The sequence below is a fragment of the Ochotona princeps genome, chromosome 4 (genome assembly GCF_030435755.1).
Source record: "Ochotona princeps isolate mOchPri1 chromosome 4, mOchPri1.hap1, whole genome shotgun sequence".
Classification (NCBI taxonomy): Eukaryota; Metazoa; Chordata; class Mammalia; order Lagomorpha; family Ochotonidae; genus Ochotona; species Ochotona princeps.
Window position 1 is genome coordinate 9,306,581 of NC_080835.1, and position 15,057 is coordinate 9,321,637.

The window sequence follows — 15,057 nt, forward strand, 5'->3', positions numbered from 1 at the left end:
GGTTGGCTTTTATCAAAAAGAACATACGGTATTTGTCCTTTTGAGATTGACTTATTTTACTGAACATAATGCTCTCTAGCTGGAACCATTTGGCTGCAAATGTTAGAATTTCATTCTTTTTTTAAAATTTAAACTTAGCAGTTTATAGAATTAAAGCAAGATTTTTACAGAACTTCGTGCATTTTAGGATAATCAAAACAGACTTATAACTCTAACAAGCCATATATTAACAATTGAAGAGTAGATACAACCCTTGGGCCCCAGTCCTGCCCCTCCTGGCTCCTCCTCCAGCTCCAGTTGTAGTCTCCCTGACACAAATATGGACTGGGACTTGACGCACCATGCCAGGTTAGACCTCAGCACAGTTTGGTGCTCCGGAGGACCAGGGTAGATGTGAGATGGACTCGGCTAGGTTTCAACCCCAACTGAGCCATATATGAGCTATATGTGGGTATGGACAAGCCATGGCTGGGCTGAAACTTCCAACAGCAGGAACCAGAATGGGCTGAAGACCAGTTAAGAAAGGCAGCTGCTCCTGCCGGAGCAAGAGACAAAATAAGCGGTGCTGGCCAAAGGACCTGCTGGTATGTGCGAAACCTGACACCAGGAGGGGGTCTGATGAAGGAACCTGAACAGTTCCTCTGACAGGACACTGACCCTACAAATAAACGCAGGAAGCATGGAGGTAAACAATCCAGAAGAGGCTATGGAAAGTGTCCCACTTGCATACATTTGGCTCGGCTTGGGGGCGGACCAGGCTGAATCAGCTTGCGTCATCCACTGGCAAGTCCGAGCGCTGAAACTGTGTGGGGGTCTGGCAAGGTTTGGTTGCGATAAAAATAGTACACAACATAAAATGCCAAGGCAAGGCTGCCTGCGCCGGTTAGGAATGCAGCACCCAACCAGCACACCTCCCACTGGTTTAGGTGAGGGCCGAGTGTGTGATGGGCAGAACCAGGATGGGCTGCGATACTCATTGGTTCCAGTGGAGGTGGGGGCTGAGAATAGAACCAACCCAGCAGTTGCAACCACCAGCTGATCGGGGTGATAGATTATGGTGGGCACTGTGCTTACTAGTACATGTAGGAACCTGGTATGGGAACACCTCAAAGTGTCTTTGGGGACTCCCTTAATCAAAATGGAGGAATCAGAACATTAACCAAGAAAAGATGGAAGATGGAGTAGATCAATCAAACACCTCAGCTATATGTGGGCAGCGAAATACTGGACAAGGGGAGACTCTATGATGGACCATGTCAATCAGTGGACTCTGCACCAGCCTCGTCGTACCTGGATTGTTGCTGATGGTGTGTTGGAGCTTCTAATTGATCAGGATGACACTCTGCTGGCTCTGCCTTCAGACCAGAGAGGGCCTCCCTAAGAGGCTGTAGAACTTGACTGAACAATAGGATGCTGGACTCTATGTATGGTATATGCTTGCAATGAGGGAATCCCAACTGAACTTGAGCTGAGGTTATGCATCAAGATGGAGGAATCCACCATGGTGGGAGGGTTTGGGGTGGAGGGGGGAGAATCTCAGTACCTATGAAATTGTGTCACATAATACAATGTAATTAATGAATAAAAAAAGATGTAACATTGAAAAAAAAAAAGAGTAGATACAGCCACAGGCAAATTTCATTCTTTTTAATGGCTGACTAGTATTCCATGGAGTAGATGTACCACAGTTTCTTTAACTGCTGTCTTTGGATGGACATTTGTGTTGTTTCCATGTCTTTGCAATTGTAGATTGTGCTGCTATAAATATAGATTACAGATATCTTTCCCATATGCAGTTTTAATTTTCTGTGGATATATTCCTAGTAGAGGGATAGCTGGGTAAAATGGCAAGTTTATATGCAGTTCTCTAAGCACTCTCTTTACTGCTTTTCATAGTGGTTGTACTAGCCTACACTCCCACTGATAGTGGAGGCGTGTACTCTTCTCCCCACATCCATACCAGTTGGTATCGTTAGCAGAATTCTGCATGCAGACCAGTCTCACTGGAGTTAGGTGGAATCTCAATGTGGTTTTCATTTGTATTTACCTGCAGCTAGGGAGCCTGAGCATCATTTCATATGTCTATCGGCCATTTTAATTTGTTCTTTTGTAAAATGTCTGTTCATTTCTTTCACCCATTTCTTCATAGGGTTGTTTGTTCTGCTGTCACTGAGTTTCTGAAGCTCTTTTTAGATCCTAGATATTAGTCCCCTATCAGTTGTGTCATGTGCAATGATTTTCTCCCATTCTGTTAGTTGCTTCTTCACTTTGTTGATCATTTCTTTTGATGTAGTCCCATTTGTTTATTTTGGCTTTAGCTGTCTGTGCTTTTGCTGATTTTTCTAGTAAGTCTTTGCCTATGCCTGCATCTTGTGGAGTGCTTCCTATTCTTTCCTCTAGTAGTTTAATGGTTTCTGGGTGCAGATTGAGGTCCTTGATCCATTTCGAGCTGATTTGTGTATAAGGTGCTCTACATGCTGTTCTGCAATTGTCTCAACAGCATTTGTTGAAGAGACGAGGCTGTTTCTTTGGATTACCTCCAATATTCTTGTCAAAGACTAGGTGGCTATATATGTGGGCTTCCTTCTGGTGTTTCTATTCTGTTCCATTGATCTTCTTCTCTGTCTCTGTACTAGTACCAGGCTTAGGGCAAGTTTCTAAGCTGTCACCTACAGGTCTACAGTTTGATTTTACTTATTGTGGTTGTTACCCACTTCTTTGTTTGCAGTCACTTGTGCCACTCCTTTTAGGAATTTCATTTGGGCTCTGTGTTAGACTTCCACCAAAGTGACCATAGCCCAGCTCCTGGCTTACCACTTTACCTCTTCCTTCAATCTCATGCTGTGTTCACACCATTGTCTGTACAACCTTTCTCCCACTTCTTTTTTTTTTTTAAAGATTTATTTAGTTTTTATTGCAAAGTCAGACATACAGAGAGGAGGAGAGATAGATAGGAAGATCTTCTGTCCAATGATTCACTCCCTAAGTGAGCACAATGGCTGGTGCTGTGCTGATCCGGAGCCAGGAGCTAGGAACTTTCTCCAGGTCTCCCACATGGGTGCAGGATCCCAAAGCATTGGGCCATCCTTGACTGCTTTCCCAGCCACAAGCAGGGAGCTGGATGGGAAGTGGAGCTGCTGGGATTAGAACGGGCGCCCATATGGGATCCCAGCGCATTCAAGGCGAGGACTTTAGCTGTTAGGCCATGCTGCCGGGCCCTCTCTCACTTCTTGCTTGAGCATTCCCAGGATTAGGGAGACACCAGGTGTTCTAAATAACTAGGTTGTTGGTGGTATTGATCTTGCTGGAACCTGTTGGCCATTTGATCTGAGGACCACTCAAACCTATTTTGATCCGTAAAATGTTAAGGTTGTTATTATTTTCCCTGTGGGACTAGTGCAATGTACTGAGCTGGAAGTGAGTTTACTCCTAGCTTAGCGCATGCACAACTTACTGTTGTCCCTGAAGTCTCATAGTTTTTGCCACACTGTACAAAATGGTGCCTTATATTCTGCTAGTGGAGTTCTGCTGGCTGTTAGGTCTGGGGGTACCCAGATCTATTTTTGGTGGAAGTTGTAGGATGCCATGTCTGTGCAATGCATTGAGCCAGAAATGAGTTTGCTCCTAGCTTAGTGCATGTGCAGTCTTGTCCCAGAACCTTTGCCTTCCTGCACAAAATGGTGCTCAAGGTGGCTCTGGTGGGGATTCTGGGCTGTTAAATCCTCCCTGTTCCTGCACAGCCTGTTTGGGACCTGCTGTTCTCTCTCTGCTCCTGGCTGAACAAAACAAATCAGCAGGACAGTTCTTTGGTTGGGTTCACCTGCTGAACTCCTGGTGAACTTTCCTTTCCACTTGGCTGCTGGCAGAGCTCTGGCCAGTGGTGGAGTTCAGGTCATATATTGCTGAATGCCACTATAGTATCTGGTCACTGCAACACCACACCATTGTCTCCACTGCTTTCTCATGTTCCTTAGTCTCCATGTCCCTGTCTGCCATTTGTGTGTCTACTCTTATTTCCTGGAATGTGCCCTCTCTCCTACACCCTGGCTAATGATTTTCTGTCTGTTTAAACATGTCCTTACCATATTCTGCCATCTTGAGTCTCCAATGCTTTTTTTTTTTTTGAGTTTATGTTTAGGACAGTGTTAGGTTCATAGCAAAACCAAGTGGAAATTATAGAATTCCACACAGTCAGAGGAGCTGCATATTGTGCACAAGGTCACACTGTAAATCCCTGCAGAGCCACTTTTCTAAGCTGTCCTCCTCCTGTTGTGACTCCTTTTGTCTCATTTCTTTTTGGAGTCGGGGGTAAATGCTTGACCAGTGTGCTGTGGTTCCTCAGATTCCAGTCCTTGATGTCTGTTTTTTTTTAAGGTTTATTTTATTTTTTAAAAGATTTATTTTTATTGTAAAGTCAGAGAGAGAGAGAGAGAGAAATATCTTCCATCCGATGATTCACTCCCCAAGCGACCACAACAGCCAGTGCTGTGCCAATCCAAAGCAAGGAGCCAGGAGCTTTTTCAGGTCTCCCACGCAGGTGCAGGGTCCCAAGGCTTTGGACTGTCCTTGACTGCTTTCCCAGGCTACAGGCAGGAAGCTGGATAGGAAGCAGGGCTGCCAGGATTAGAACGGGTGCCCATATGAGATTCCGGTGCGTTCAAGGTGAGGACTTTAGCCACTAGGCCACTGTGCCGGGCCCCTTGATGTCTGTTCTCAGTAGCTCGGCCAGAGCTACGTAGACAGCAGGGGATATCACTGTGCATTCATCCATGTCTCTCTAGAATTCTGTTTGCCCTAGAGAAGAGGTTGGGGCCTGATCCTTGAGGAGAGGTGGAGTTGATAAAGCTGCCGGGATCCCTCTCCCTCAATCTCCAGACTTCCAGTAATTACTGTAACTACTGTTCTTCCATCTAGCAGCAGCCCCTATGGCTGCTGCATTCATAGTATCTCAAACAGTTCTAGTGGAAACTCTGGAGGATGAAGAGGTCTTGTGAACAGGACCTATGCTTGAGGGACTCCAAATAGATAATATTGCTTCCTTGGCCCAGGGAGTGAGCAGTTGGCTCTTGTTTGGACTGGGGCATGATCCAGGGGTTTGCAACATCGACTCTTGTGGGGATAATTTTCCACACTGAACCAAGGCTGGTCCCTAATTGCAGATGTGAGCTCCAGATGCTCCCTGCGCCCCATGAACACCCATCATGGGTAGTGGGGCCTGCAGAAGAGGTGTCAGTTTCCCTAGGTCACCCTACTCATTCCCTTCTCACCTGTGGTGAGGAGAAATCTTTATCCCAAACACCCAGGAAGTGAAAGAGTAAGCATGCAGTGAGCTCCTGGTAAGAGAAGCCTGCAGCAAGGCCAGGGGTAGGCCTACATGTTACGCTGTAACAACTATCTGCATAGCATTTGGTTGTTTATATCGAGGTCCTTCAAAAGTTCTTGGAAATTGAAATAATTATTTTGGTGCAAGATTATTTAACTCTATGCATAGTTTTTATGTTTTTGTATTTGAAAGGCAGAGACATCTCTAGAATTGTCTCCCACCTTCTATTGTACCACTAAGTGCACACAACAGCTGGAACTAGTTGAAACACACAACTGTGAATTCCATCCGGGTCTCTCACATGAGTGACAGTGCCTCAAGTGCTTGAACCATCACCTCCTGCCTCACAGTGTGCAGCTTAGCAAGAAGTTGGGTACAGGAGCAGAAGAGCCAAGACTTAAACCTGGGCTCTCTGATATGGGATGTGGATGTCCCAAGTACTGTCTTAACTGAGATGCTAAATGCCTGACTGCAAGTTGTATTTTTTGGTCTTAATTCTATCTAATTAATTGGAAGAGGGCAAAAGATATTTCCAATATTTCCCATGCACTGATTCACTTTCTAAATTCTCGTAATACCTGTGGCTATGGTGAGTGTCTCCCAGGTAGGTGGCTGGGACCCAACTACTTGAACACATTCTTCTTCTGGCCACAGTCTTGATGGTGCCATGACCTTATCAGCTGTGTTTGGATTTCCCCCATAGCAGAGGTAGAGGTAAGTCCTTGAGTGAATGTCAAGGGAGGAAGGGAACTCTATAGAGAAAGAGGTTTATTGGGTTTAGTTTTTCAGCTCAACAATATGAGCCTTAAAGGATCTTAATATGGTGGGCACTTTCATGCATAGGCCTGGGGTGGTACAGGTAAGGAGAGCCAGAGACAGGTTGCGTGCAGGCCTGTATCTCCGGTGTCTGTCCATCTTCTTAGAAAGCCCTGAGAAACCAAACATGGCTACTTCTCCAGTGACTTTTTCTAAACTCAATCACTTCCCAAAGTACCCTTTTTGAACATCAATTCAGAATATGTGTCACTACTTTCATATTTAGGACTTATGACTTTGGAGATGAAACCGCTCATGAGTTGGTAGTGAGAGTTGAAACTGTATTCAAGTCATCACCTGGTCCCTCTAAGGATGTGAGTCATTAGGATGCTGGGACATAAAGCAGAACTCTGTTTCAAATTCAGGCACTTTCAAATGGGTTACAAGGTACCCCCAATGCTGTCTTAACTGCATTAAATATCAGTCCCAGATTTCTTTCAATTATGGGACCAGCAAAGGATCAGAGAGTGATGTTATACCAGAAGTCTTAGAGGTTTTCAGTTGTCAGTTTATCATGAGGTGTGTCCTGGAAGGTCTTGAGTATCACTATCTGTCATTTTCCAATCCAGGACAAACAGCACATAACCCTCTTGCCTGTTCCAGAACATTAAAAGTGTAGCTCCCCTTCTTTCTTTCTCTTTCCACATTATGTCTTTGAGGCTCTAGGAGAAATAAGAAATTGACTCTGTCACCAATGATTGTAGGTGTCTTCCTCTGTATGGAGACAAGGAGCCCAGTGTTTCTGGTTCACAATCTTTTATGTGATTCTCCATACCTGAGCTCATTTGTCATCCTGGATTAAGAGATGTCAGTGATTGGTGCTGCCTAGGTGGACATATTCCTTTCTTCTTGTCTAACTGTTATTCCAATTCTTGCAACGTGGAAGACATATAGTAGTGAGAACAAACACACACACATTTTCATTAGCTGTTTTTATTCTGCATGATGGGTGTCTTTTGGAACACAGTCAAGCAGATACTACTTTTGGCAAGAGACTGTGTTTAAGGAAGAACTATCGGGAGAATCCTAACTATCTAAGAAGTGAAGGAAGGAAGCCAGGTATCTCTCAAAGAGGGCTCAAAGCTGCAGAGTTAAACTGCGGCAGCCAGACCAAGCTGATTGTTGGCCCGGTCAAAGACAGTGAAGTACTGGCGGATGAAGACATCACCCAGGATCCAGAGTTCGCCGGTGGAGGTGTCAAGGTTCATGCCCTCGAAGCCACTGATGCAGTCGTCATCTTCCTGCAGAGCAGAGAAGGAAGAGCATGGGAGAGTGGACAGTGGGTCCAGTGACAAGAGCTAGTCATTCTAGGATTTTGGGTCTTATTTTAAGTGCCACACTCAGGGATTCCTAGTTCAGTGTCCAGGGCCTTGTTAGCTGCTGACCTAGATCCATTAGCTTCTCAGTGCAGTATTGGTGTTCATGCATTGCTGGACATTGTGTGATGTCTTTGGCAGACCTGCAGTCCTGACCCTAGGAACGCCAGCTTCCATAAAGGATGTCTGATTCCCTGAGGAGTCAGCCGCTTTTCAGTATTCTCCTCCAGGCCAGTGGTGCAGTGAGCAGGTCTGAGCCATTTCCCTTCCATGAGTTACTAACTGTAGCTTTGGTTGTATGCTAGACTAACCTGAGGAGAGACTCAGGTGTGAGTGCTTCTCACTGAGGAAGGTCAGTCACTGGGATAAATGAGTTTTTTTTTTTTTTTTTTTTTTTTTTTTACCGGACATTATATGGAATGGCCAGGAATATTCCTGTGGTACTTTTGATTATAGAGATATGACTTTCAGGATATGACTACAATCACATTTTGAGATTGGATTAATCCCACATATTTGGTTTTTAGATGAAGAAATGGAAATGGGAATGCTTGCACTTTGTGTGTAATGATAAGCAGGACATTGTGACCCAGGTCTCAGGTTCAGATGTGTGCATGGACACAGTCATTTTTTCATGTTGTTATTTTCTGCCTTTGCTATTAGAGGTCTCATACAAATTCTCATTAAGGCATTGCTTATGGATACTCTCTTTAGGTCTGCAGGCTGTGCAGAGCAGAAGTCACTTTGATTTATGATTCAGTTAAGAGAAATAGGAATTCCCTTATGCAGAGCGGACATTTTGGGGCACATGTTGGATGTGCTTATCCAAGTTCTGGCTCTGTGCCCCTTACCTTCAGGATATAGGCGCTAGCAGGCAGAGGGTACTGAATTCCATTGATGGTGAAGACAACATCGGGCAGGGAGTTGATGGCTGAGCAGCTGATGGTACCCTGGAAAGTGTGATGGTAAAAGTATTACTAGGGGCTCATTTGTTCTACATGGGACTTCCAGCACTTGAGTCAGGAAGAAAGCATTTGGGGATGGACTTGCCTCTCCCAACAAGTTCTCAGAAGCTCCGATGTAGCTCTGGATGCTGGAAATGGCACTGGTGGGTCCAGCCAGCAGAGAGGTGCCCGTGTCAATGATGGCCTGGCAGCTGTCTGCGCAAGCAATGGTCTCTCCATTGATGGTGACGCTGAGGGTGAGATGCAAGGAATTGTTTCATTTTTGTACACAAGTTATGTGTGTGATCTACTTGGATGTACCACGGGGCATTCAACACTTGGGAAGTCAGAATACAACACGGCTTGTGTAGGTTTGACCTGAGCTGATTTCTTAGTCATTTGCTCCTTATCCTACACCTTCGGTGACATTCTTTGTAGAGAGGAAGGCTGTGTGATGCTTTCCATGTTGCCTAAATGTTGAGAGTTGTGTAGAGTTGGCTTCAGCCACCTGGTCTGAAATGCTGGCAGGAGAAGCTGCATGATTGATCATAAGCAAGTGACTGTCTTGATTCTTGTATTGGATCTGGGTTGTATTGGATCTGGACCTTGAACCCCTGGGCTCCTGGGTTCCCTCCTGTGCAGTCCTCTCTGTCCCCCACTCTCCTTCCTGGGCTCTCTCTAGTGTGCCCATGTTTCAGGTTCCTTCTTTGTTGGCTATCAAGACAGTGAGTCACCTGTGACTACACCATGAAATGAGATCAGGGTCCAGGTCCTGATCATTCGGCATCAGTGTGGTCTCACCTGTCCAAGGTGAACTGCCAGTAGCCCTCATAAGTGACAGGTACCCAGTTCAGACTTCCCGTGTAGTAAGAAGAATCAATGCCACCAAACATCACCAAGCTGCCCTTCTCATCATCACTGTGGGAGAGGGAGAGAAAACATGAACTCATTCATGTGCTACATTTCTGTTCTGTAAAGCCTAGGCACCTCCCTAGCTAGATCACCCATGCATGCCAAGAGCTGTGTTAACGTGACATCATGGTACATTTCTTGTTTAACCATTTTCAGGTAGTGGTCGGTATTATTATTTGCATATTTACCTATTTCAAAGAAATCTGAGGCTCAGAGAAGAAAGTAACTTGCTCAAGATTGCGCAAATGGAAGTGTTAGGCATAAGGAGAGCAAAGATATTATGGTTCCCAAATATACTTTTGTTGTGTTAAGATCCTCATGACAGCTGCCCTGAGGGCACAAGAGATGTGAATGTGGGCCATTGTTTGCTCCTCAGCAATCAGGGGCACGGTCGGTGGTTCTTAGCCAGGGCTGGTGATGCCAATGTCTGGAAACATTAGCCCTTTTTTCACATGTGTGGGCAATCTAGCAAAGTCCACTTGTCTGTTTCCCAAATGTCCCCAAACACTTCTTGGCCTATGTTGAAGCTATGAACTTGAGCTCAGTTGTTCTCCTCTGGGAACCCAAGTATTTGAGCCATCAGCAATTTCCTACCAGAGTGGGCAATATGGGGAGGCTGAAGCGCAAAGAGTGGAGTGGGGACTCCAGTCAGGAGGTGGATGTGGCAAGTGGGTACCTGAAGCAATATCTGAACTCACACCCACTGCCTCACTGTAGTTTTTAATCTCATTTGGCATGAGTTTTTAGTCTGTCCCCAAATCCCAGTCATGTCTTTGTAGTTTTGCTATGAATGCTGAGGTGTGTGTTATGTGATTTCACTCAGAAAGGCATGTTTTGAGGGCCAAGGTTGATGGAAGGTGTCCTCAAAACATCCACTGGCTACTAACATCTAAGCTTTGGAAGTTCAGCAAGAAATATTTCATCTGGTCAAAAACAGTGAATGCAGATCACTGTCAAGGGAAAGGAGGAGGACAGAGAGAGAGAGAAAGAGACAGAGATTTGGCTGCATGATTGCTCAAAGACACCCTTCTCCACACCTTGATGGTGACACTTAACATTGTATGCTTTTGAAATCATCCCTGTCTTGATGAGCGTGGAGAACTTCATTTATGGGTCTGGTGAAAGTGTTCAGTTTGATAAGGGCCCTGGGTAGGCAACGTACGAGCTCAGGTAGACAGAGAAGAGGTCCTGGGACACGAGGCCCTCATTCCACATGTTGTCAAAGACGGGTGTGGCACCAGAGGCAGCGATGCTGGGGTAGCCCAGACCCAGGATGCCATCAAAGGGAGCAAACATGAAGGTGATGCCAGGCTCTGTCTTGCTCAGGCCAAAGATCTGGTTGGTGTCCTCAATGCTTCCAACCTGTGTAAGGAGAGAGAGAAAGAGAGAGAGAGAGAGAGAGAGAGAGAGAGAGAGAGAGAGAGAGATGGTATCATCCATGAGCACAGTCCAGAGAGCACAGTTGGACCCCTGTGCTGGAGCCATAGCCATCATGCTTGATTTGCTGAAGGACTGAGCTTGCAGGACATTAGGCTGATAAGCGGAGTGCTTCTGACTGCCCACGGGACACATCAATGGCAGGTGATGTTTATATAACCATATGTGTATTCTGTATGAGATTCTGCTGTAAGAGAGATGGAATTGTGGGTGGGAAGATACAAAGCAACCCCAGCAAATTTTGTTCAGTGATTCCTGTCCTAGCAGTAGGGATTGTGGAAGTCTTGTGACTTTAGGAAATTAGAGGCAGTAGAAGAGAATCCTGTAGGTTTTTTCACCATGCAGACCTCAATCCCTTTTTGCTCCATGACATTCATCCCAGAGCTGGTGTGAGGGAGCCAGCTACCACTCCTTTTTCACACTTGGCCCATTCCCTGACGTGTGTGCCACCTGTGTCTCATTGGTCTCTGGCCACCGTGTTTGTTGCTTGTATCAGCTGTGTAAGGCACACTGATCACATGAACTTCTAATTGTGAGACAATGCGTTTCCAAAAGTCCCTCCAGTTATTCTTCGATTGTGCAGTGTGGGAGCAGGGTCTCCAGGTACTCACTTTCACAGTGTCGTATCCCAGGATGCCGGTCATGCTGCCAGTGCCATAGGTGATGGAGAGAGTCTCACTGGTGGCCTGATAGGTGGAGGAGTCATCAGGGTTGAAGCGCTTGTGGAGGACTGCAAGTGAGGAAGTGACTCATTAGTACATGAATGGAAAGAAATGAGCTGGTAATGGCTTTCTGGTGTCCTGTTTCTTGTCCCAGGGTGAGTCACTGGAGAAGAACAACCTTTGCCCTAAAGTGACTTGAGGTGACCATTAGAGCACTAGTTTGCTTGCTCCTGAAGTCAGCCCACACCATGTCACTGGTGTACAGTCTCAGGGTATCTCCTAACTTCCGTAGATGACCTTCAGCAAACACTGAGCACTGTCATAGGCCCCTCTGGCAGGTAATGCTCCATTATGGGAACAAAAAATTACATGGGCACTCCCTGTGAAACAGAACACAGGTTAGACTCCTGTTAGTGAATGAAGGTGGAAACATTGTGATGAGCCTCAATGATAAAATTTCCCAGATCAGCAAATCAGTGCCTGTTGTGTGTGTTTCAGGAACACTGCATTATCATTCAGGCATCTGCACCCTGTCATTCTCAGAATTTCACAAGTCCTCACTTTGGACACCTACAAACTTTGTACCAGTGGTACATCATCTGACCATGTCTGTTCATCCTTGTATGGCACACAGCCAGTTTGCCCAGTTTGACTCCTCCACATCCCTGATCAGCCTTGTTGTATGAATGCTGAGTGTCTCGAACAGGTTGAAGGGGAACTCTGAGAAGTGTCTGAGTGGTCAGGGTTCCCAGGTTGTCAGCTGATGCCAGGATAGCAAGAGTGGGAGGGACCGTGCAGGTCCAGGTACTCACAACAGGCAAGGCTGGAGCAGTAGGTGGAGGGCACCCAGAGGTTGGAGGAGCCAGTGTCAAAGATGACGGTGAATTCCTGAGGGGGTGTTCCAATGCTGATGGTGCCAAAGTACTCAGCCTGCAAGGGTCAGGACAGCATAGCTCAAGGACATGGAGTTTTACATGCAGGTCTTCCTGAAGACCATCTTCTCAGTTCACTGCTCCATCATCCTCTCCTGTCTTCTGATTTGTCCTTTCAAGTGCTCCCTCATTCAAAGCCCAGCTCTTGTCCCCATTCCTCCTTGTAGTCTTCTCTGATGGCTCGCTGGTTTCCCCTGACTATTCCCTGTTAAGTGCATTTGCACCCAAGGCTCATGTGCTGTCCACTGTTAGCTGGTTGCCTCCCTGTGTTAGTCTCAGCCTCTTGTGTTGTGAGCTTCACAGAGAACATAGTGCAACCTGTGGTAGCAACAAGTGAAGCCTCAAGTGCACCTCATCAACTTTCAGTTCATGAGACATGCATCGTTTAGGGTGAGACCTCTGGAAACTTGTTATTACTCAGCTTTGGTGTGGAATGTAGATTCTAAGACACTCTCAGTATTTCCAGTCTCAGTGGCAGCACTTTACTTCTTGCCCATTCTACTCCACTCTCCCTGTCATGTTGTTAGACAACGCATGATCTATCCCAATGAAAGGAACTTACGCTGGTTGTTCCTTCAGTTCATCTTTCAGAACTCTAGTCAAATGTCATCTGTAGAGGCCCATGCCATGGTAAAGACGGTTAAGCCTCTTCCTGCATGACTGCCATCCTGTAGGGGTATGCAATAAAATCCCAATTGCTCCACTTCATGTCCAGGTCTCTGTTAATGGCCTGAGAAGCCAGTGGCCACTTTGCCTCATTGGAAAAACTTTCCCTGTCCACGCTTTTCCTGCACTCGCACTCTCTTGTTTGTTCTGCATAAGCACTTGGCTTCCTGTGGCTATGGGCTGAACACAAACTCTCCTGCTCTCAGGAAATCCTTTTCTCCTCATGGAATCATACATTCTTCTGTCACAGTTTCCCAGAGATGCCTGTGCCCTCTTGGAGCCACTTGGCCACTGAATGATAGCTTCAGTTGGCAGTCTTTTTCCTAGTCTGGCTTTTTCCTGAGTACTTGATTCTCTCATGTCATGTTTTATTCATACCCAACATTAGGTTTCCTCAATATTTTCCCTTGCTAAAAAAATACCTGACATATAAGCTGGGACAGAGTATAAATACTGAAATAATGAGTGAGCCACAAATGAGAGTGATAGTTCAGATTGCGAGTTTCCCTGAGTATCCTTGGGCTCCTGACATCAGTCAGCTGTCTTGACTGCCATCCCAATTCCCCATTCATTCTCCAGCCCAGTCCGTGGTGCTGCTGCCGTTTCTATGTGCCTATGCACTCACATCCATGTAGTTCTCCATTGTCTCAGTGGACGTGGAGGCAAAGGCATCCTTGGGGAAGTACTTGGAGGCCGGGTTGGGGCTGTGAGTCTTGAGGTAGTCCTGCAGCAAGCCCTTCTCAATCAGGTTCTTCCTCAAGGACTTCTTTTTGACCAGAGGAACCCTGGGCAGAGCATTGAGACAGTCCCAGTTAAGGGATGATTGGTTACTGGCTAAGGATCCTGCCCAGAGGATGCTACAAATGCCCTATTACACAGTGAAAGTATCTGAAGAGAAGCTAAGGAAGAAGAGAAGCTCCCATCTTTTGTGCAAAATGCACAGAGGGGAGGTGACTGCAATGGTGCTGAAACCACACCACAGCAGCTCTGAGAGTCTGTGCTGTTAACCATGCCTATCATGTGGCCTCAGAAGGGAGGAAAAGGAGCCCAGGAAGACTCAAGATGCTGGAACACAGGAAGGAAGGAATGTGTTCAGTAGGACAGATGGATATTCAGAGGTACTAGAGGGCTGGAGAGTTGTCCTTGGAGTTTTACATCCTGCTGCCCAAGCCCAGACTCACTTGTGGATGATGCACTCAGAGAGTGCCAGCAGGCCGAGCAGCAGCAGCCACTTCATGGTTTTTCCTGGCTCCCAAGTCAATGAGCAAGGCAGGATGAGTGGAAGGTGTAGAGCACCAGACTAGGGCCACTGCTTATATACATTCAGGCCAAATCCTCACTCTAATAACCCTTATCAGCATGTTAATGCCACCAGCTGTTACACTCCATAAAGAAAATTATGATAAGACAGTCCCGCCTGGAGTCACGTTCAGAGAATTTACCTGCTGAGTGGCTTTCCACCAAAATGATATCACACAGTTGGAGTACATCTGGGCAGAGCGGGGGAGCTTTCCAAGCTCCGTGTATTGACAGAAGTGGTCAGGGATGCATAGAACACAGCATCAATCCAATGTTGGAGAAGCTCAGTATACCCCGATTTGTCCCAGGTCAACCAACAAATGCTTGGGGTTTTTAAGAGAGCAGCTGCTCAAAATAGCAATGTGTGCTGTTTCCATAAAGCATGGGAGCAGTGAGAGGCTCGTTGGGCAAGACCCACACTCCTGTGCAGATTGTTTCATTGGGTATGTCTTTTTGGAATCTGTGCAAATGAGTGTAGATTGCCTTCTGTTGACAGACCCTGAGTCATTAATTTGTCTTCATGGCTTGGAAACTGTAATTCTGTTTGATAAGGTGGTCATAGAAACTCCAAATTCCCTGCCTCAGGCCGTATATAATGAAACTGTCTGGTACAGACTACCCACATTTGTGGGCCAAAGGCACTGTGCCTGTAAAACACAACATATATCCTGGGCTCGGCGGCGTGGACTGGTGGCTAAGGTCCTCGCCTTGATCCCATATGGCCGCTGGTTCTAATCCCGGCAGCTCCAC

The 15,057-nt window shown here is 46.2% G+C and overlaps 1 protein-coding gene across 1 annotated transcript; it reads right to left on the bottom strand.

Moving 5' to 3' along the window:
- Nucleotides 1-7,230: 7,230 nt before the first annotated feature.
- Nucleotides 7,231-14,418, bottom strand: LOC101522019 (pepsin II-4-like). The gene is made up of 9 exons (XM_058662971.1): nucleotides 14,190-14,418; nucleotides 13,634-13,793; nucleotides 12,223-12,340; nucleotides 11,360-11,478; nucleotides 10,474-10,673; nucleotides 9,201-9,317; nucleotides 8,506-8,650; nucleotides 8,307-8,405; nucleotides 7,231-7,380 (listed from the first exon to the last, which is right to left on the bottom strand). The coding sequence occupies exons 1-9, from the start codon at nucleotides 14,243-14,245 to the stop codon at nucleotides 7,231-7,233; spliced, it is 1,164 nt and encodes a 387-aa protein (XP_058518954.1). The 5' UTR covers nucleotides 14,246-14,418.
- Between the last annotated feature and the right edge of the window lie 639 nt (nucleotides 14,419-15,057).

Excerpts from the sequence above, each read along its gene's own strand:
- LOC101522019 (XM_058662971.1), bottom strand. The coding sequence starts at position 14,245 with ATGAAGTGGCTGCTGCTGCTCGGCCTGCTGGCACTCTCTGAGTGCATC. Across the intron at positions 13,794-14,189 it reads TCTGAGTGCATCATCCACAA|GGTTCCTCTGGTCAAAAAGA; the intron begins GTGAGTCTGGGC and ends TGCTCTGCCCAG. Across the intron at positions 8,406-8,505 it reads CTGAGAACTTGTTGGGAGAG|GGTACCATCAGCTGCTCAGC; the intron begins GCAAGTCCATCC and ends CACACTTTCCAG.